Here is a 22290-nt window from a genome sequence, read left to right on the forward strand (position 1 = left end):
TGTTGTAACTTTATTGCAGTTTATTGTTTGATAACAGCATTTTGGTTATTTTGTAAGTGATTTAAGTGTTAGCCACATGTTTAGTGAGTGCTGTTAATTATAGATTAAATTTTCTGCTAAAAGGGAGCATTTAACAGGTATTTTCATTAGAAAACTGTGTTTCCCAGAATCCTTTGTGGTAGACAAAAGTTACTCTGGGTTTAGCTAGCAAAGAAAGTTTCGGGAAGCCATTATATGTTGCTCTGATGTCGAGCAGTTTATTTGTTGTACATCCCCTTTTGAAGCCCTATATAAAGACTATCGTTTCTGCAATTGATGTCTGATCCGTTTTTTGTTTTGGCTAAGTGGATTCTCCACAATAACATGACTTGATTTCCAAAGTTGCATTTGAATGAGCCACAAGCCTGTCTTTCCATTCAGATAGATCACATTAACAAACTCTCCACACAGTAACGGATGCAGCAGTATTTACTTTCATTTACTGAATACAAAACCCATCAATAGTATGACAGTAAATGAACACAATAAAACCACAATGAAGTCAATACAGCAGCAAAACAACACCACATGACCAAGTCTGTAAAAACTCCTGTAAAACACGACATCACATATAAGGCTCAGATAAGGAAAACATTCAGTTCACAAATATTTAAGGGCAGCCTCGGTAGTCAAGAATCATGCTGTTTCATGAAGACATCATGGCTGCTGAGACACATTACAGAAATGTCAAAGCAGCTTCATCACTTGATATGATATTCTTTTTGAGTCACATTTATATTTTTCATACAGTATATACAAGAATACACAATCACCTTACATCAGACTGTGAAAACCATAATACTCGACTGTTACAGTGGCCAACAAGAGTCCCAACTACATAATTCAGTTACCAAATAAATGAACAAAGCCAGAGATGTTTAAAGATAAAGCAGAAAACAAATGTTAAGTTTATGTGCACTGAGTCTCTCGATATCTTTTCACCAACACACCCTGAGCTTGGATGAAAACAAGGTGACACTGTGGGATAAAACGATTTCAGGAATGTATGCTACACTCAGTCAGGCTAATTGGACTCCATACTGATTAATGAAAGGTGCAGACTGGCTGTTTTCTAAGGAGAAGTGAAGGATGAGGAGCCTGCAGGTGCTTTTGTTGGACTCTCACTGGGATTTACTACACCTTTACACTTGGCGGGCCTTGCTGTGGATGCCTAGCTGTACCTGTAAAGGCAGTCTGAGAGCTGTTGGCTTTGCTGGAACGCCGGCGAGTTGGCTGAGGGGCTGGGATCACCAGGACAGTCACTTCTTCTTCAGATGGCTGAGGGAACATTGCAGGATGTGCTGGGTAGGCATCCTCCACTAATACGCAGGTCAGGGGTGTTTAACAGCGGCTTAGCCCCGCTCTCATTCTGGTTGCGGACTGGAGTTCCAGGAGAAAAAGCTTGGAAGCTTGAAGAGTGAATCCCTGCGGCCTGGATCAGGTAGGGTCAAAGTCTCTGGAGCTGACTTCTTCCGGGGTCGCTCTTTGGGCACTGACAGGAAATCAGGGGCTTCGGTGGAGAGGGGAGTGGACGGGGCGCTGTTGGGTCCGCTGCGGGTGCTAGATGGCAGGGGGTTCTCTGAGATGGAAATGGTAGGGGGGAAAGTGCCAATCTTCAGGTTGGTGGCTTCCTGCGTGGCACGCTCGTACTCTCTTACTTCATCCATGGTCATGTCTGTTGGGTTGGAGCAGTGACATAATATTAATAATAATACCTACTGAGCTATCCATGTCCCCATATATGAGAGACAAGGAATCTTTAGAATTGTTTTTATTAGATTTTAATGCAGTTTTTATGTGATATAAGCACAGAGATGTGCAATTCTAATAAACACATAATTTATTAACAATAAAACATAGAAAACACATCAAGTATTTAAACAGATGTGTTTCAGAACAGAGCTTAGTAGTAGTAGAAGTGGGGTGCTGAACTGGCCTGCCTGCGGTTCAGGCCTTTCACCTCTTAAAACCATTTGACCCATCATGAAATATGAAATGGAGCTATGAAGACCCAGGACTGTTAAAAAGCTAGAAAATCAAGCAGCTCATATCCTTAAGTTAACAGATGTTCATGGTTAAAAAAGAGAGGATGCTACACAGCAGTAAACAGGGCCGTGTCCCAACTGTTTTGAGACGTGTAGCTGCCATCAAATTCAAAATGAGCTAATGTTTTTCTTACTTTGGTACATTCGATATGGTTTCTGTGTTCTACAGTGAATAAAATATGACTTTAAGATTTACAACTTCTTTGTATTTTCAATGTCCACAGCATCTCGAGCTTTTTGGAAATGGGACTTTGCAGATTTATTTAATGTGGTGAGGCTGCAAATGTGGAAATATTGCACACAGGTTTCTCAAGGTCTTACAACGAACTGCTTCAAGGGAAATACGTGTCAGGAGAAAACTGTACTCTCAGTTTCCCGTTCTTAGCTGACAGTAGTCACACCTGCGGTCTTTTGCTGTTGTCCATCTGCTCTACAGTTTGACATGTTGCACAATCAGAGATGTTGTTCTTCATACCTTGATTATAATGAGAATTTGAGTTAATGTTCTCTTCCTATAAAAGCAGTCTGGGCATTCTCTTCTAACCTCTGACATCAACAAGATGAAAAATCAAAGTTTCTAAGACAGTTTCAAAAATACACAAACCAGCCACACTTCTGTAGGAGGAGGTAGGATGTGGCAAAACCAATTAGCAGAGGTGACACTACAGCTAACTGGAGTCACCCATCTAGTGTGGAACATTTTATATGTTATCATTCGTGGTTAATTGTCCTAACAGGCCATTCAGGGAGTCTTTTCTCTGTTTTTGGTGGTGGAGGTTCTAGCATTTACCCTATTTAGAATTATTAACAGGTATCTGTTCCTGTGCATGGTACCCATACACTGCATGCATACACCCTGCTAAAAAGAGCTTGCTAACATTTAGTTGATAACTTAGCACACTATGCTCATGTCCAAATATGACAAATATATCCAAATATTTCCAACTCCAAAAACACCAGATGGAGATGGTCACAAAGCTAAAAGTTGATGAAATTAATAAACAAATTGATAATGTCATGCTAGCTATGTCCATCCTTTGCATACAGTCTATGATCTCCATCTTAAAATGGAAAAATGTATGTGAAGTGGGTGCAATCGTGAGATGAGTCAATGCCTGCACATGAAACTAACCCAAGTTTTCTAAAGACTGTCATCTTCTGCGCACTTACCAATCCACTCATCCACCCAGGCAAAGGCCTGCCTGTGTCCTAAAAGCAGCACATCTCGGATCACCTGAGGAAGATTACAAAAAATAAAAAGAGAGAAAAGGGAAGCAAAGGAGGCAAGCTCACAGGAAAATGAATTCAGGCAGGGACAGAGGCAGGGAGGAAGTTCAAGGAGAGAAACTGCAAATCAGACGGTATTCGCTCTAAAGGATACAGAGAGTTTCACTTCATTTCTCACTTCAAACATTTTCTGTTCACCCCTAGAGGATTATGATTTATGTGGGACACTCCTGGTGTTAGCCTGTGAGTAATGAACCTGCCTCCAATGTGTGTGTGTGTGTGGGTGCCTTGGGCAGGGACAGCTGACCCGAGGGACAGATGCTGTAGCAAAATGGATTTGGGAAATGAGAGATACAAAGTTTAAATTCTGCAGCCAAGAAAAAGGGAGGTGGTGCTGCAAGGCAAGCTGTGGGATGCGAACAGGGCAGATATTGTTGAAGGTGATAATAGAACTGCTGATCTAGCTCACGGCCGTGTATCACATGTTTTCAGAGCAAAAGATAGGACGCCTCTGGCTCAGATGATGATATAAGCAGGCTGAAACTCATCTACAACGTGTCTCTTGCCCCCAAAAATGGTTTGTCCTGACCTTGTGTACAAACTGCTCCACACGGGTTTGCAGGCCCCAGACTTCAAATTTGACAGTGACCAGTTTGTAGGAGCACATGATGGGGTCCTGGGTGTCGAGCCATCCTTCCTGCAGAAGCCCTCGGTTCGTCTTCTTTGACTTAAAATACCGAAGGTCCTGCAAGGCCACAAGAAACCAGGTTCAGAAAAACAACTCATTTTTCCCCAGGAGTTAAATAAACACAAACAATCTTATGTCGATAATCCTCATAAAATTTACATAAGACCATAAGGAAAATTTGTTGAACTGTTTTCAAACCAATACTTCAAATTAAAACTATACTTCCTGCCATCTAATCTCTCTCACACACATCAATTTCCTCCTCTCTGCCCACAGGACAGGATCATCTGCTTTTATTTACGAGGCTAATGCAGGGTATAGCTAAGAAGCACAGTGGGAGTCTCAGAAACTTTACACGCATTAATCACTGCTCCCAGTGGACTAATTATGCTGTGATGCTCATTTGTCTTAGAGTCATGCATCTGAGTGTGACAGAGTGTCTCTATCCCTGCTGGGAAAGTACTTGTAGAGGAGGTGGAAGACGTCTGTTATATTCTTCTCCGCATAAAATGTTTCATCAAGTGTATTGAGAGACGGAAAGATGAGAAATGCTGATGACAGATTAATCGCTTTTAAGCACATTTTTTAATAAGCAAATATCTCTCCAAAAGATGTTTTACTTCACTTACTTTTCCTCCTGGTTTTGCTGAACAAGTTTCATTAACTGTAGATTGTATTTCAAGAAGGTCTAAAAAGTGAAGCCAAAGTCAAAGTGCTTTAAATATGATTTCTTTCTGGTGACCAGCAGGGAGCAAATCCTCTGGCTGCAAATAGTTTGGTTCTATATACTGCATCATATATGCTGCATCCAGTCAAATCACCAGCAAGTGTGAGGATCTCTATAAAAACAGAAGGTTTTGGTAGTTTGCAGGTCTGGAGCATTGCCACAGTCTTGCCAGGAGTGGACGATGCAGCAAACTCACCCACGGCCAGACTATGCCATGATCATACAAACGGCAAAAAACTCAAAAGCATTTGACACTTTATGGTCTCAAATGTTATTTTAATACCTTCTTTCATACATCATGAGGTTTATTTTGTAAATTATGTTCATAAAATAGATTATAACACAGACGTGACTAAGTTGTGACTGTGAACAGCATCTCCAGGCTTTAATAACAGCAGAACACAAACACAAAATAGGTGACATCCACCTTTTCTATACGAGCTATGGCTTGAACTAATATCAGTGGGGCAGAGAGGCTTTTTGTTGATTAAGATTACATCAAATTCCATTAAAATCAAGCATCTGACACTCATGCATGTGTTGAGCCGTATTGAGCCAAACGTGGTTTTAAAGATCCTTCATTTTTTTTGTATTAATTGATTTCTCAGTGTGATGCATGCTGGTTTTATTTAGTTAAAATACGTTTAGACACTACAATAACGTCTTTTTATCTTCAGCACTGGAAATTCTTCCTTGTCTTGTGGACGCTGGTTGCATGTGTTTGCATCATGAGCACCTGCTGTCAGACCTTTGACTTTTTTCTCCTTTGTTTTTAACCCCCGACATTTGACACAGTTCATCTGTTTTTAAAATAATATTTACATTAGACATCTGACTTCTGTGTTTAGCTCTGGACAGCATGTCTGTGCTATTCTTAGCTCTCAGTGGTTAAAAGCAGAGGATGACAGAGATCGGTGGGAGGTGCGTGTGTGAAAGTGAGGGTGTCAATAACAAAACTGCAGCGCTGTCATGACCCCTCTTGGTTATTAATAGCTCAGCTTTTTATGACCATCACGTCCTGATAGATGAGCGAACGCACGCGCATACAAATGTCAAATCTCTGGAGAAAAGATAACACCCTATTCTGTTCCCTTCTCCTCACATCTCAGTTGTTGACTTCTCTCCTCCTCCCTCCTATTCACCCTTCTTTCCACTTCCTTCCACAGTATCTGTGCCGTGGCTGCAAGTATTCATTCACTCCTCATCCTGAGGTCAGTGACGTCGCTCTCCTCACCTCCGACTCCTTGTAGTGGCGCTCGGGGATCTCATCGTAAGCGATGTCCAACAAACACACATCCATCTCCTCTTCTCTGGGCTCACTGCCAAAGATCTGAGGAACAGGGAACAGTTCAGTATGTGAGGACAGCTCAATCAGTGGCGTTGACAAATGCTGTGGGATGAAGTGCCGTCACTTGGTGGATTTATAAAGGCAGCTTCACGCATCATGTAAATGCTGGGAGTCATTTTAGTCACACATCATATTGCTGTACAGGAAAGCAGTGGTTGAAAGGGTTTACGTTTGACAAAAAGATAATTTCCTGAGCACGTCCCGTCCTTCTAGCTTTACCCTCAAACAATAGGCCAAACAAACTGTGAGTAGGAATGTGAGTCACACCAAGTGGTCAATGATTTCCTCCTGTGTGACTCACGGGACGCAGCAAAGCAATGTTGACTAGTTATCCGCTCCTTTCAGAGCAGTGAAAGCGCTCTTGAGTCATGGACATTAATTAAACTTCCTGCATTCTTTGAATCTTTTCCATGGGTATAGGGCCAGGAGCAAAGGGCAGGGAGTCAACTGCCAAGGTTATTACAAGAAATGAGGGAGGCTGGAATAAAGAGAGAATAGCGGTGACTGCACAAATGGTGGGACCAGTGGGGTGTTAACATGAGAGCGGAAAGACCCTTCTATTGAGTTTGCCTTCACCCACATTTGTTACAATCAGTTTCAAATGTGAGATTTTGACCATCTGTGAAACCATCGTGATGTTCCTGCAACTCTCATAATCCACCACTAGATGGGGCCGCAGCCTTTTCCTTCTACTACATTGTGCATTCGAGTAATATTGTGCAACAGTCAGACTTGCCTCCACTGCCAATACCAAGTGTTGCTCTGAAGGTGAGGTGGAGATCAATTGAAGTGCTTTTACCTGGTTTGAAATACTCAACACAACCAGCAGGACCTTGTCAGGTTGATTTAATAAAAGACAATTACAGTCAATCTATTTTATAGCTATAGTTCTGTGCAAAAGGTTTTAACCAGCTCTTATTTCTTCATATTTTACTTTAAAGGAGCCAGACTTTCTTGTAATTTTTAAAAGTGGTCTTAAACATTAGTTCTGCAGATTGTCTGAAGGTTTTTTAATGTTGGTCTTAAGACAACAGGCTGCTTTTTCACTTGCTTTCAGTCTAGTCCGTCTACGTGACCATTTTCAGTGGATCATTTGAACCATTGTTGTTTCTACACATAACAAACAACTTAGCAAAGAACCAATTTTAAATTTTGTCTTTAGGGACTTTCTTACTAGTCTGTCTTGAAAAACACATTTTTCTGTGAATTAATTGTATGAAAAATGCCAAAGACACTGAGGTTTGACAGGCATAAAATTGTATCTTTGCACCAACAAAGTGATTCCCAAAGAGCTGTTAACCAAAAACTTTGCTCGTTATAGAGATTCAGACTGTCCACCTATTGTTCAGATGTGTCTGGCAAAGTATCTATGAGAAATTATCATAATGACAGATTGAAAAAGATTGTGATTGTCCAAGATACAAATGAACGAAGACAAAAACATTCATGTTAACAGTCGCAATCACTGCCTGAAGAAATCAGAACAGCAGAATGACTGATAATTCTCCTGATTTCCTTGGCACACAATGATGCAATAACCCTCTGACAAAGAGAATTCATTATTTTTGATTTTGGGGAAAAGACAAGAAGCAACAAGATGAGGCAACAAAGCAGACAGCAAAGAGCACAAAAGGGCAAAGGTACATGAAAAGAGAGAACCTAAATTCTATCCTCTTTCTTTTAGATGCAGCTTTGTTCCTACGATTCACTTCCAACGGCACGGCACTCGGAGCTTTACTCACATTATCATTGTTCCCTTTGTTATCCTCATATTTGGTCTCAATATGGATGGAAAACTTGGGCAGGAAGGAGCACTGAAGGGAGGGAAAAGTGAGAAATAAACAACGTGTGAGTTTCTCTGTTAATAACTGCATTGCTTAATGTTGTTTGTTCCAGCCCCTTTTTCAGAGATTTTTAACATTTTAAGCTTCATCGGTCTGCTAAAGTGACAACATCCTGTTGTTTAGGTCAATATGTGTGCATGTAGTCTTACAGTAGCTTACTCTTTAGCTTCGCTGCATTTTAGCTGCTGTGCTGAAAGCACAAGAAGCCGACACGCTCAGATGCCAGATCAGATTAATGGAGAGGACCGTGTGTCTGACAGGGGCTTATATCTTGGGTTTTATTACACAAAACCAAAGCAGTAATGGTTATTCTCTCACTCCGGAGATTTAAAACCACATCACACTTTAGTGTTTTCGTCCATTTTTACTGTCTTTAACCAAATTAAAGCTCAACACAATCATTATACAGTGTAGAAGGATGAATACTGGATACATGAAATGCAAAAGCCAGTGTTTGTGTTTATGCATGCCATCAATAAGTGATGCTACACATGGTATATTCACAGTGATGTGGAGCGAGAGGCCTTATTGTAATTACTCAGCACAATTCAGTGGCCTTGTGAGTCTTAAAGAGAAACAAGAAAACTGTCTCTGTGTTTCTGATACTGATTATGGTGACAGAGGATAAATGTCTACACACGTAAAGCAGCTCTAACATGGATTAGTAGGTTAACAAGACTAATTTGAACCTACATCAGTAACAACTGACCTGCTGTTTCAAGTCAAACTGGTCAATATTAAAAAGGTGTTTGTCATTTACAGATGAACAATGAAGATATTTCTTTAAAACCTAATTTGGTGCCAGAAATAAAGGTCCTGTAATAAGATGCCACCACTGCAACAAGTCAGCTGGTGAAATGTCTTCCATCTTAGATCGCAATCAGCTGTAAGTGATACAAAAACCATGGCAACTCAGCCACGAATGACTGCAGAGCTCCGAACCTCCTGTCGCATTAACATCAGCACCAAAACTGTGCACTGCTGGCTTCGTGGTATGGGTTTCCACATGGGAGAGGAGCTCCTGTAGGAGTAATGTGTTGTACTCTGCAGTCAGAGTAAGAGGTAACGATGTGACATGCATCCAAAAATCACAGTAGCTGCTGCCACAACGCTCATATTCTTAAGGCTGTTAACTCAAGAAAAGTTTCACAGTTTCACATGAGCTGGCGTGACCTCCCTGAAACATCCAGATGCTGCAGAGGCAGTTGCATAATCTCAGCGAGGCTAAAGAAACGGCCTGCTGCTGATTTTATATGTGGTTCACTGATGCATTCCTGCTGCTTCGCACACAGAGAAGCCGTGTGTGTGCGTGCATATGTGCATGTGTGTGTCTGGGCGGGCATGTCTTAGGGCATGTCTTCTTAATGTCCCGGTGCAAATCATTAGTGCTTTTTGTTGGCAACAGTCAATTAAACATTCAAACAGCTGAGAGCTGTGGGGTTTCTGTTAATGTCTTTAATGAAAAGTTCCCCTGATTAGCTCATATTGACAAACAGGCTGGAGCAGCAGGGGTGCGGCTGTTGTTGAAGCAGGGATCTGGACGCGAATCTGAAACTCTAACAAGTTTGATACTCTCATGTGCTTGGAAGTATTGAATAAAACAAATCAATTCAGATATGCGTGTCTGGGCTCAATCTTAGGGACAGACTGAGGAGCTAATTTATCCAAAAGCAACTTGGATGATTTTTTTTTTCAGGATTTGTCCTGAGCTTCTCCCTGTGGAGATATTCCACGTCTACCTAACTGGAAGCTAACTTCAGAAGAGATCTCTGCACGCTGGAGGGATTACACTCCTTCCACAGGGATGCCTCGACATCTGTGTTACCCTTCCCTGCTTTGTGCCATCAGCTGCCAGCAGCGAATGATGACTATTGCTGTCTCGCAGGTTCACTTTTAAAGCGACAGTTGAGACGATATTCATAATCTTAATTTCCATTTTTATCCCATTACTTGGGTGTAAATTAACCGTGATGTTTTTGTGTTATTCTCATTTTCCGAAATTATCCGCAGCAAAAAAATCCCCAACGTCAAAAAGAGAAAGAGAGGTGAAAAAAACAGATGGTAATAATAAAAGAGAATACACTTTGTTTGGATTTAATCGAGGTATCAGATCACACTGGGGATCGGACGTGAAATTACATTTGTTTCAGATATGCATGGTGGTTTTGTTAAAGACTTCACTTGCTGTGAGCACAATCTGATGAAAAAAAGGACAGAATGATAAGATGGGCACATTTCCCTTTCTCTTTTATTCTTGCATATATTCTTATATTCGTATATACCTGCAATCACAACATGTTATTCATGGCAGTCATGATAACTAAAAACTAGATTTGTGTGACTGAAGAGGTTAAACTACTTAAACAAACATAATGCTTCAAATTGCACTGAGCTGTATGGTGTAGTGCCACTTGTTCTGGGTCCTGGGTCTTTAAATCTGAGGTTTTTTGGTTCTTAAGTTTAATGTTTGTTGTCATATTTGATTTTCATGTTCCTTTTTAGCTTCAGCTTTGGCTCTTTGTTCCTATTTTGATTTCATAGCAGACTTACTCTTCATGTTGAGTTTAAGTGCATTATGGTGTTGTTGTTGTGCAACGTTAGTCACTACACGTTTTTATTTTGGTAATCTTTTCTCTTTCTGTCTTGTTTCTAATTTTACTTCCTCCTGTCTCATTATCCTTGATTAGTTTCACCTGTCTGTGCCCTATCCCCCTGATTAACATTAGTGTATAATCAACTTTTACAAATAATGCTGTCTCCCCCTCAGTCTGTGTCTCAGTGTCTGTCCTGTTCCAAGCTTAAGCTGGATTCATTTCACTTTGTTTTCTTTGTACGCTATAAAGTAGTCCAAAAGTATTTACTCACCCATCCAAATTATTAAATTCAATCCCTTTCATCAGCACAGTTGCATAAAATTAAACACCTAGGCATGCAGACTGCCTCTACAAACATTTGTGAAAGAATGGGTCGCTCTCTGTGAGTTCCAGCATGGTACAGTGATAGGATGCCACCTGTACAATAAGCCCGGTCATGAAATTTTCTCACTACTAAATATTCCACAGTCAACTGTTAGTGGTATTATAAGACAGTGAAAGTGATTAGGTAGCAACAGCAAATTAGCCTCAAAGTAGTAGCCCATGTGAAATCACAGAACAGGGTCAGCGGCTGCTGAGGCACGCAGTACACAGAGGTCGCCAACTTTCTGCAGAGTCAATCACGACAGACCTACAAACTTCATGTAGCTTTTTGATTAGCTAAAGAACAGCGCACAGAGAGCTTTATGGAATGGTTTTCCATGGATGAGCAGCAGCATCCAAGCTTTACATCACCAAGTGCACTGCAAAGCGACGGATGCTGTGGCGTAAAGCCCATCGCCACTGGACTCTAGAGCAGTGGAGACGTGTTCTCTGTTTCTCTTGTTCCAGGAAGTAAAGCTGAGACAGTTCCAGCTCAGCACCCACATTTCTGATATTTTCTAATATTAAAGTGAATATTTGCGCCCATGTATTTTGAGAACTCACAGGCAGGACTTGGGTTAATATGGACATTGCTTCATGCTGTAAATGCCCTGATGATTGTTACAACCAGTAAATATCAAATATCACAATAAAGTAAAGTATTACAACTGTCTTCTAGCAGTACATGCTGCTCAGCATGCACTGATGTCCTTGATACTGATAGTGTTGGGTGTTGTCAGAGATGTGCTCAACAAACATAACCCGCTCCTCTTCTAACACTCACCCTTAAACTCTACAACACGAGATCTTCCAGGCAGCTGGTCGATCAAAGTGGTTTTGTGTGTGTATGAGTGTGTGTGTCTGCGTGCAGGTACACCAAAACTACTCACCGTGTACTCTGACCATATCATCAGCAGAGGCCATCAGTATAATGGATGGGAATGGGAGTTTGAGGGGGGTGGGGAGGTGGGTGGGGGGGACAAAGGCATGAAAGAGAATGAGAGAGATAAAACGAGAGGAGAGAAGAAAAAATACTTCAGCTCACAATGAAAAAAAAAGAACCATTAAGCCTCAGCTCAGTAGCACTTCATTTCCAGTAAAAGCACATGAGAGGAGCCCATTTCACTATGATATTGCCCCATTTTTAAAAATCTGTGTGACACTGATTGTTTTTGACATGCACGGTCCTGCTGAGCGCATATTTAGTCTGTCATATAAACACACTGTACATACAAAAATCCCAAATGCAATATGATGTTTACTGGTTGCCATCTATCGGTATTTTTGTGACATTTAGAGCTGTTCTAGCTCTGCTATAAGCTTTTTGAAAACCTTAATGCTATCGCTTTAATTTACACATTTGATAGAAAGCACATTGCAGCTAATATTTTTAAATAAATCAAAGAAAAACAATCTGACAGATAAATAGCGACACCTTGTTGGTGCCAAATTTATTGTGGAAATGTAAAAACGGAACGATGTTGTAGAAATGACCAGATGGTGAAAAACAACACTTGACAATGAAATAATTATTTTCCTAATGAAACAAACAGATTAACCCATCATTTCATTCTATATGTAGGTATTATATGTTTACATACTAAGAAACATGACAACCAAGTTTAAAATGAATCTTGTTTCGATGTGATCAAAGCGGTAAAGAAAAACGACACAGTTGTACACTCGTGTCTTTGACGCAGCTACGGCGGCACAAGGCAGCACAAGGCAGCAGGTTACAAAAATCAAGATGTGCTTGACCTGCAAAAATGGCAACTAGCCAATCTGTTGTCAACTTTCTCATTTGCAAAGCTCTGCATAGCAGGTGTAAAATGGCCCTGACACTTTACTCAGCTCAGCTGGACGTTGTGTTGGTGCCATTTCGAACAGGCCAACAGGAACGTTGCAGAGTGCCCTCTGGTGTGCAAACTATCTAATGTCATCACTCACAACATGGTTGAACGGTATTTCTCCCACGTCTTGTTTACTTTTCAATTTTTCATTTATCAGCCCTACAAATAACAATACTGATATTGGTTTTAGCAAATATCAGCCAACATATCAGCCTAGCTCTAATGTTGTGGTGGAATTAAAGTGTGATTTTTATCATCCACACAACAGTGATGCTAATTATTGAGAACAAAAACAGGCAGATTACCACCTTTACGGCAGTGTTCATTCTAAATCTATTTGCTCTGGACAGAGTTGTGATCCTATATCATTGCACCAATTCTTCTAAATTCTTTTAGAGCACACTAAGGCGTATAATTAAAGCATTACCTGTGATAGTGTATGGGTAATAGTTCCAAGCCTTCTCTGTGACATAGAAGATCTTGGGGACCACTGCTCTGGCCCAACTGGGGAGCTTGCTGTCAAAGATAAACGAGTGGATAGGTTAGTAAAGTGAAGAAGAAGAAGAAGAAGAAGAAGAAGAAAGAGAACAGCTTAAATAAATAGTTTGTGTGCAGCCTTGGTAGTTTCCTCTTAAAGTTTCTCCACTCTTCTTCTTTAGGCTATTATCTGGAACAGGCAACAAGAAGCATCCAGCTGTGTGGAGTCATAATGGAGGCTATACAGGGCAGCCATGATAGTCCCTTGGGGAAGTTGATTACACCCTGTACCCTGCAGGGGAGTTTCACCAGCGTTCATTGTGATAGATATAGAAAAGGGCATGGAAGGCAAATAGAGGAAATACAGGGGGAGGGCTATTACTCAGCACAAATGGATTCTAAATGCTGACAGCTAAGTAGTTGAGCACCTCATTGGATGTCTAATCAAAAAAAAAAAAGAAGAAGAAGAAAAAAAAGATTGCTGCGGAAAGGGAACATCAGGGCTTTGGTGAGCTGGAAGGAAATTGCCATGTCAGAAATCTGAGAAATACACAAATTTACCAGTGAATACCAGCGAATGGAGAAGATTGACTTTTGAGACTTTGACATTTGGAACAGTAAGTCCTGATTGCCAATAGACGCCGAGAGAAAAGAAGGGTTGCAGACAGTCATTACTGAGTGCCATCAGACAAAAATTCACTACAGCCCAAATCACATTTAGTCCAGATTTCTGCTCCCTGAAAAGCAGACAATCAAAGCGCAGCAAATAGCAGCATAATTGGACTCAAAGTCATCATTAAGTTGTACCTTTCAGAAAAATTCTCTCTTAACCACTGATTATTTAACTCTCACATCTCCAACTTCTTCTCTTTTTCTTTTTCTATGTCTGCTAGATGTAAGTGAATATGGAAATTGAGCTGGTTTGTCACTAAAGCCATTTTACACAAGAACTTTGGATCATTTCAGAAGAATAAGATCAGGATATTTTAAAAGTTGTCGTTTTTCACACTGGGCATGCAGCAGGAAACGCTCTGCTACTGGAGATACTCTGTTTTAGGAGAGGGAGCTGCCTAGATAGAGACAGCAGGAGGCAGGACACATGACGCCCACTCACCTGCAGGCAGGCAGAGCACTAAATTATTAGTGTTTGCAGAATGCAACATTATGCATACATTTTACAAAAGGTGCAGGCAGGTTAAAGCAACTGACTAATGTCCCGTGTGACTGTGCTGGACATTTGAGTTCTCACGTGCACCTCTATTAGATAAGTCCAATCAATGCTCAGGGCTGCAGTGTGTATCTGCAAATGGCTTAAGACTCTGTATAAACTATGGGAACATGAGGCAGACAGTTTCCTTCAGTCCCCTTCTAATAACCTGTCAAACAGCCAAGGGAATGTCCAGACACAGCAGACTAGCCACATGTCCTCACACTGCCTTATTTGCAAGCCACGCATACACATACACACAGACACACAGACACACACGCACAGAATGCAGCTATAACATACTAACAGGTGGTTTGTGGGTGGAGGGATGCAGGCTCCGCTCGGTGTCCGACAGCGACTGCTCAAATTATCCATCATTTACACTGACCTCATCTCTCTGTGCACACACACACACACACTATCACACTCGGCTAAACGCACACCACACTCTGCCCTCCTCTTCACTGAGTTTGTCAGTGACACTTTATATTTCCCAAAGACCCACTTACTTGTCACTTCAGAGCACAAAAACTTCCACCTCAGCCTTCTTTGGTATTCTTCGCATGGATCGCTTTTTATCTCACAGTCTGACTTTTGGCAGTGAGCGGCTCAATCTTGTCTCACAGAATCTATCTTACCAGAATAAGACTATATGAAATAATAATAATAGAAAGTAACATCATTGCTTTACCTGCACAACAATTCAGTAAATTTTAATGGATTAATGGATAGACTCATTTAGACATCGAGTTTATGTAATAGATTGTTCCAGTTTAATCTCTTCAAATACTGCATTGTTGGTGCCTTTTGGAGCTTTTTCATGATTATAATCAGGGCTTAAGCAGACCGGAAGGATCTGTAACAGTGAAAAACTGTTTCACAGAATCACATCCAGTCTTGTAGAAAAGTAAGTACAATTGCCCCAAGGTCACGTATTTTCCCTGGTCATACTATCCTCTATACATTGTATTGTAGTGTGTTTATAATCTAGTTCATTGCTGTTTTTACTGCCTCTGTGTGTTTCCATGTGTAGTCTGTCTTATTGCTGTGTTTGTATTCCTTTCTGTCTCGCCAGTCATGCCCCTGTGTCTGTCTGGTCTCAGTATTCTGTTCTCTGGTTTGCTGGTTTGTCCTGTCAAGTTACCTACATGGTTTCTGTTTTATTTTGACAGTGTCTCTTCTTCTGTGCATGATGTTCGGTTTATCTTCCCCTGTCTTGTCAGCCAGATTACAATTACTGTTTTTGGTTTTTGTTTAATTTGCCTTTTTGTCAGCAATAAAATAAATCTGTGATTTTGAGTTATGTCAGTCTACTGAGTCCTGCATCTGGGTCCACGTTCTTTTTGTCACACACCTGTTCACATGACGCAGTCAGCTAAACCTGTCTTACAGCAGGAAAATATTCCCAAGCAAAGCAGAAAATCTACAACAGAATAGTTGAAAAAAGAAAAATTCCCAAGGTACTGCAATGGCCCAGTCACATTACAGCCACAAACATGAATCAATTTTATTGGAATTCCACGTGAAAGACCAACACAAAGTGGTGTACATGTGAGAAGTGGAACGAAAATCATACATGATTCCAAACATTTTTTACAAATAAATAACTGAAAAGTGGGGTGTGCTTAATTATTCAGCCCCCTGAGTCGACTTTGTCGAACCACCGTTTGCTGCAATTCCAGCTGCCAGTCTTTTAGGGTTTGTCTCTACCAGCTTTGCACAGAGACTGAAATCCTTGCCCATTCTTCTTTGCAAAACAGCTCCAGCTCAGTCAGATTAGATGGACAGCGTCTGTGAACAGCAGTTTTCAGATCTTGTCACAGATTCTCGATTGGATTTAGATCTGGACTTTGACTGGGCCATTCTAACACATGGATATGGTTTGTTTTAAACCATTCCACTGTTGCCCTGGCTTTACGTTTAGGGTCGTTGTCCTGCTGGAAGGTGAACCTCGGCCCCAGTCTCAAGTCTTTTGCAGACTCCAAGAGGTTTTCTTCCAAGATTGCCCTGTATTTGGCTCCATCCATCTTCTCATGAACTCTGACCAGCTTCCTTTCCCTGCTGAAGAGAAGCACCCCCAGAGCATGATGCTGCCACCACCATGTTTGACAGTGGGGATGGTGTGTTCAGAGTGATGTGCAGTGTTAGTTTTCCGCCACACATAGCGTTTTGCATTTTGGCCAAAAAGTTCCATTTTGGTCTCATCTGACCAGAGCACCTTCTTCCACATGTTTGCTGTGTCCCCCACATGGCTTGTGGCAAACTGCAAACAGGACTTCTTATGGTTTTCTGTTAACAATGGCTTTCTTCTTGCCACTCTTCCATAAAGGCCAACTTTGTGCAGTGCCCGACTAATAGTTGTCCTATGGACAGATTCCCCCACCTGAGCTGTAGATCTCTGCAGCTCGTCCAGAGTCACCATGGGCCTCTTGGCTGCATGTCTGATCAGCGCTCTCCTTGTTCGGCCTGTGAGTTTAGGTGGACGGCTTTGTCTTGGTAGGTTTACAGTTGTGCCATACTCCTTCCATTTCTGAATGATCGCTTGAACAGTGCTCCGTGGGATGTTCAAGGCTTGGGAAATCTTTTTGTAGCCTAAGCCTGCTTTAAATTTCTCAATAACTTTATCCCTGACCTGTCTGGTGTGTTCTTTGGACTTCATGGTGTTGTTGCTCCCAGTATTCTCTTAGACAACCTCTGAGACCGTCACAGAGCAGCTGTATTTGTACTGACATTAGATTACACACAGGTGCACTCTATTTAGTCAGTTAGTCGTTCCACTTCTCACGTGTACACCACTTTGTGTTGGTCTTTCACGTGGAATTCCAATAAAATTGATTCATGTTTGTGGCTGTAATGTGACAAAATGTGGAAAAGTTCAAGGGGGTGAATACTTTTGCAAGCCACTGTAGCTGGCATTGCTTTTAGTTGAAAAAGCATTGAGAGGGCTTCTTTACAACCTCAACACACTCTTTGTCAGGCATTCATTTTAGATTTTAATTTCAGCAGAGCAGATCATTAGACATGTCACCAGCGGCTAATCGTGTGTTAACACGCTGAAAGAATGAGTTCAGTGACAGCTATGCAGAGGCACATAAGTGAGCTTGTCTTTAACTTGTCAAATCACGTAACAACTAAGCAGCAGAAGCTCAATACATGGAAATTGCTTCAATGCTGAGAATTATTATTGTCAGAGAAAGTGCTAGTCAGTCAGAGTAGCCTTTTATTATCCAAGAATGGGTACACATACAAGGAACTGGGCTTTATCTTTTTCTTCGCTCTACGCATTAACAGAATAGACAACACGGACAATAGCAATATGACACAGACAATAACTACATATATAGTGTATTTATATTTATTTGTAAAATGATGCTGAGTGCAAAGCCTTTGGAAAAATCTATGGAATAAATACAGGATAGATCATTGGTTACTATATATACAGTATATAAGCTATATTCTTTACATATATACATGGAATTTGACAGTATATATGTTAGTATATAGGTTTGTGCAAGTTAGAAGCCCTTATGAAAGTGATTTAGACGTTTGCTCAGTGGTTTATAGTCCAAATACTTTTTTATTTATTCGTTTTTTCAAGCCCACTGTAGGTGGGAAATTACACTCACTTGTTAAGGTAGATCCGTTTCTCTGTGAACTGGCCCGATCCGTGCTCTGGGTCCTCATAAGGCTCATTCTGCACCACCTCAACACCTTCTCCACGTTCACTCTGTTCATGACTGTGTTTGCTGATCATATACAGCTGGCCGATCCGGTACTGAAAAACAAAGGAGGACCAAAAAGAAAAAGGAGACTTTATCAAATATAGGGAGGCAATTAACATTTTACACATCTGAATCAGCATGCTGCTGCGGCCGAAGTTAACGGAAACAAAATCTTCTTGGTGAAAGTCCAGGAACTGACCCAATCGTCTGATTTTATGGAAGCCATAAAAATAAATGCGGGAGAGAAAATACCAGGATTACAGCACCTGCACGCTCCTGACACCTGGGGGCAGTCACCATAGCAAAAGAAAACTGCTGGATTAGGAGCCGTCTGCAGCACAGTGATAAAGGCCTCGTGTCAGGTCAGGACCAAGTGGCACAACAATAGTAACAGTGGCAACAGACAGTTACACGAACCCATCCCATGGTCCCTTGTGACACATCAGTCAACACGCACAATCCTTCACTCATCACTCACTGATCCACTTGGGCCTGTGACAGTGTCACTTTCGGCCACCTTGACAGACTGGGTGGGGGTGGGGGGTTGTCACACGGCAACTATTTTCCATACATTTCGAAAACGACGAGCACAGGAGCGAGAATTTCTAACTGCTCATGGGACTATTTACGCGCTGGGGAAACTGATACTGCCCTGATGGTGACTTATGTCGCGCTGATGGAATGCCAAGGGCTCATGCAGGACTCTATACACACCCACACACACACACACACACACACACACACTGCTCCAACCAAGGATAGCTGTGTTAAGCTAATGGAAAATAGGATCGTCTGGGCTGTTGACTTGTGACTCTACATCCAGCCACATAAAGCAAGGAGTGGAGTGAAATGTGATAGTGTAGTGGAAAAAAAAACAGAGCTCATGTATATCAGTAAACTTCTTATATCACAATGCCAAATTTTTCCATCTGCTGACCATCAGAGGAGAGCAATGAGCTGTGACAGAGAATTCCCAGCTGAAATGTGGATGGCTGTGAGTTTCTGACAGCACAGCTGTTGGAGTCTGGCATAGTTTTTCCACTGCAATGACACAGTAACAGACCAGGCATAATAGATGTGGAACCTGTATTTAGTCGCACACAAACACACGAGCCTGCCCACATTTTGAGCTCTTCTTGCAGCTGATATGGTAATCAGCACATCAAAAGAGGCAAAGAATGAGCTGGTTCCAGTTTAAGAGATGTGAATATTTGTTGCTTCTTTTCATCATACGTGCGAGCTTATACTGCGGGATTTTGAATTGTTGCTTAGAGAAAAAAAACAGTTGAGCTACTTGGACTTTGGATTTCATCAGACATTTGAGTTTCAGTGTCATGTTTTGCAGGACAAAGGGCATCAAGAGCAGGCAGAGTAACTGAAAATAAACCTTTTGCTCAAATGGATGTCAAAGTCCAAAAAACAGCCAAACGTCCAGAGCACTAAACGGGGAGCGCACACAAGCGTGCTATTGTAGACAAGGAGTTGACAGGCGTATACAGTGAGATTTTACAGATATGTGAACATTTACCATGTGACATTAACTTGACAGCCACTTTGTACGGGACAATCATGGTGACAATTTAAGATCAAGTGAAAAAGGTCCTGTTTACACAGGTTTAGACACAGATCCTTGACCATCTGGCAACCGCTGGTCGTAAGGGAAAAATAAAAGCTCACCAACATGTTGTAAGTGGTTGCTGGAGATGGATGAAGATTACCAGGAAAACTAATGCTAAAGCTCCAGTTACACAGGCCTAGAGACCAATTAATGACCCCCATTTCCCCCTAGAAACCCACAGAGATAGATAGACTTTTATTATCATATAGTGGATATGCAAAAATTTCAAGGATAACCTGTCCCTAGTGAAAAATGTGTATTCCACATGAATTCCCATGCGTATTTCACTCGCAGATTGCTGCAGTTGCCTGTAGTTTTCATGGAAGCGCCAGGCTTGTCCACAGAAACTGTCCAGCTATGCTGTCCAAGCTGTAGTGAAACTGTGAAAAAGTGCAACACAAACCATTTTACCTCCACAATTAAAATTGTGCATTTTAAAACATGGCTGCAGCGCCGAGGCACAACTTCTACTATGAATCCAAAGCTTCTCCTTTTCTGGAGAAATTTTTGTGTTGCATTTTTTTCCAGGAATTCAATATGTCCAGTTTCTCATAATGCCTCCTTTGTTTCCTCATCTGTGTTTGTCAATGTGTAATTTCCGGGTCCTAGTTACGGTCTGTTTATCCTCTTGTCTTCACGCCCTGTGCACTTTTCCGCTGACATCAAACAACTGTTTTTGTAGATTTATTATCTTGACTCCTGCATCCTGTTTTGCGGTCCTCACGTTTAAGTAAGTCTGTCAAAATTTGCGCATAAAACAACAAGGAATAATGTGATTCATAAAAAAAAGTATCACTGGTCAAAGCTGGCTGCTTCGAGTAATGAACACACAGAGAGTTAAGTTCTTCATGGAGCTTTTTCCTTGTCTGTTATCTAATTGTTTCATCTGTACAGCCTGCTAGTGCTGAGCTCAGTGGAGCAGTCAGCAGCTGAAAGGACACATATTTTCCCCATGATTTTCCCTTCTGAAAAGGTTTTTCTTTGGACACTGGCTGCTTTTGCACTCATTTTAATTTAAAAACATGCCATCATATGCCGAACATATTTCATGACCAAATCAACCCATGATAACCAGTTTACAAAAGTGTGTTATTCATTTAAAATACAAAGAAAACCTGAGAGATTCTTTTGTCCAGTCTATGACATGAAATCCAGAATTCCGACACTGAGGCAGCTAAAGAAGGATAAAGGAGATTGTTGTACATATCAAAATATTCCTGTTGTAGCTGAAACATGAGAGATGGTTGAAGAGCTGACATAAATCTCCACGCTGGATGAAAAACATCAAGGCAGAGTGCCCACTCAAGAGGACCTCTGAACATCCCTCCCATCATACTGATGACTAGCAACAGTGTATTACCATTAAGCACCATGTTTTCTGTTTCCCTCTTTGACTAATTTGGGTTTGGACATGTTGTGTAAACAGCCCGGCCATTGTGCTCCCTGCCAGGCATTGTATCCGGCTCGCCGTCTGCTGGCTACCTGAAAGCTGCAGCTGATGAATGAGGGGCTGCTTTTCATTGTTGTCTTTGGAAATCTCGCTCTAATGACTAGAAGGGAGAAGTGGCCCTTGCCTTGGTTAGAGTGGCCATGAATAATTTCTTTTTATCTCTCTCTTTCTCCCTCTAGAGCCTCTGGGCAGGATCAAGGACAGCAAGGAAAAATATGAGCTCTCATCAGCCGAGGTATACTTTCTTTTCTCTCCTATTTACACCTCCTCCTGTCTCATTCCTCTTTACCTGGTCTCCACCTATACACTAAAATCCAACCTTTTACTTTCTGAACTCCTATTCTTGCTCACCTCCAAACTTTGCTCTTAGCTCATTACCTGGTAAAAGCCACGTAGAGTTCAGTCACCTTTGGCACTCAAGTAATGGAAACCTTTAAATTAAAGTAGTGGACCGTGATTGCTCATGGAGCTGCTCCTGGTGCTGGTGGCAAAATTTCTATTTTTTTGGCCAGCGTGACCCAAGAAAATGGAACAAAATTACCGGTACAGTAAAAGTGTAGGATGAATCGTGCCTTATTGTACATATCAAAAGAATAGAGTTGAGGAAGAAGAGGGCTGCAGTAGGCGGGAGAAATTAAAGAACTCTAAAGCAAAAATTTTTGAGCTTCTTTTTCCTTAAGCTTTAGAAATGCTGATAGGTGGATTTTGCTACCTTCGGACAGAGCGAGGCTAACTGTTTCATCTTGTTTCCAGTCTTTGGTTGGCTGTCTGTGGTCATGCATTTAAAAGACAGAGTATATTCATTTTAAGATGAAAGCATTAAGCCTTTTACTGTGATCACACTCTGTGTGTGTCTCTCTCTGGTTTTTTGGCTCCCTGCTCTAACGCAACAGCAGGTGTTGGGGAACTGTGGTCATTGTGCTACAGTGTGCTACTGTAAGATAAGGACACACGCAGACACAATTACACTTACACACATGAGACAATACCGGGCACAGTGTTAAAATGTAATTAAAATTCAACCACTGACAGAGTAATTGCTGCTCACAGCGCTCAGTATTCTTGGATAACTGACTGCGCTCCTGTCGAGA

General features: G+C 41.4%; 1 protein-coding gene across 1 annotated transcript in view; it reads right to left on the reverse strand.

Annotated features, from left to right (window-relative positions):
• Window positions 1–450: 450 nt before the first annotated feature.
• Window positions 451–22290, reverse strand: part of pitpnc1a (phosphatidylinositol transfer protein cytoplasmic 1a) — a 48098-nt gene continuing 26258 nt past the window's right edge. The window contains exons 2-9 of the mRNA XM_085271052.1: window positions 18036–18184; window positions 13153–13241; window positions 11766–11773; window positions 7817–7888; window positions 5961–6056; window positions 3901–4056; window positions 3255–3318; window positions 451–1714 (exon numbers count right to left, since the gene is read on the reverse strand). Coding sequence (XP_085127178.1) covers window positions 1404–1714; window positions 3255–3318; window positions 3901–4056; window positions 5961–6056; window positions 7817–7888; window positions 11766–11773; window positions 13153–13241; window positions 18036–18184 — 945 coding nt within the window. The 3' untranslated portion in view covers window positions 451–1403. The remainder of the gene's footprint in view (window positions 1715–3254; window positions 3319–3900; window positions 4057–5960; window positions 6057–7816; window positions 7889–11765; window positions 11774–13152; window positions 13242–18035; window positions 18185–22290) is intronic.

Source organism: Mchenga conophoros, linkage group LG4, assembly GCF_057382185.1.
Source record: "Mchenga conophoros isolate Kocher_MC1m ecotype Shallow Benthic linkage group LG4, M_conophoros_male_GT1.1, whole genome shotgun sequence".
In the NCBI taxonomy this organism is placed as follows: domain Eukaryota; kingdom Metazoa; phylum Chordata; class Actinopteri; order Cichliformes; family Cichlidae; genus Mchenga; species Mchenga conophoros.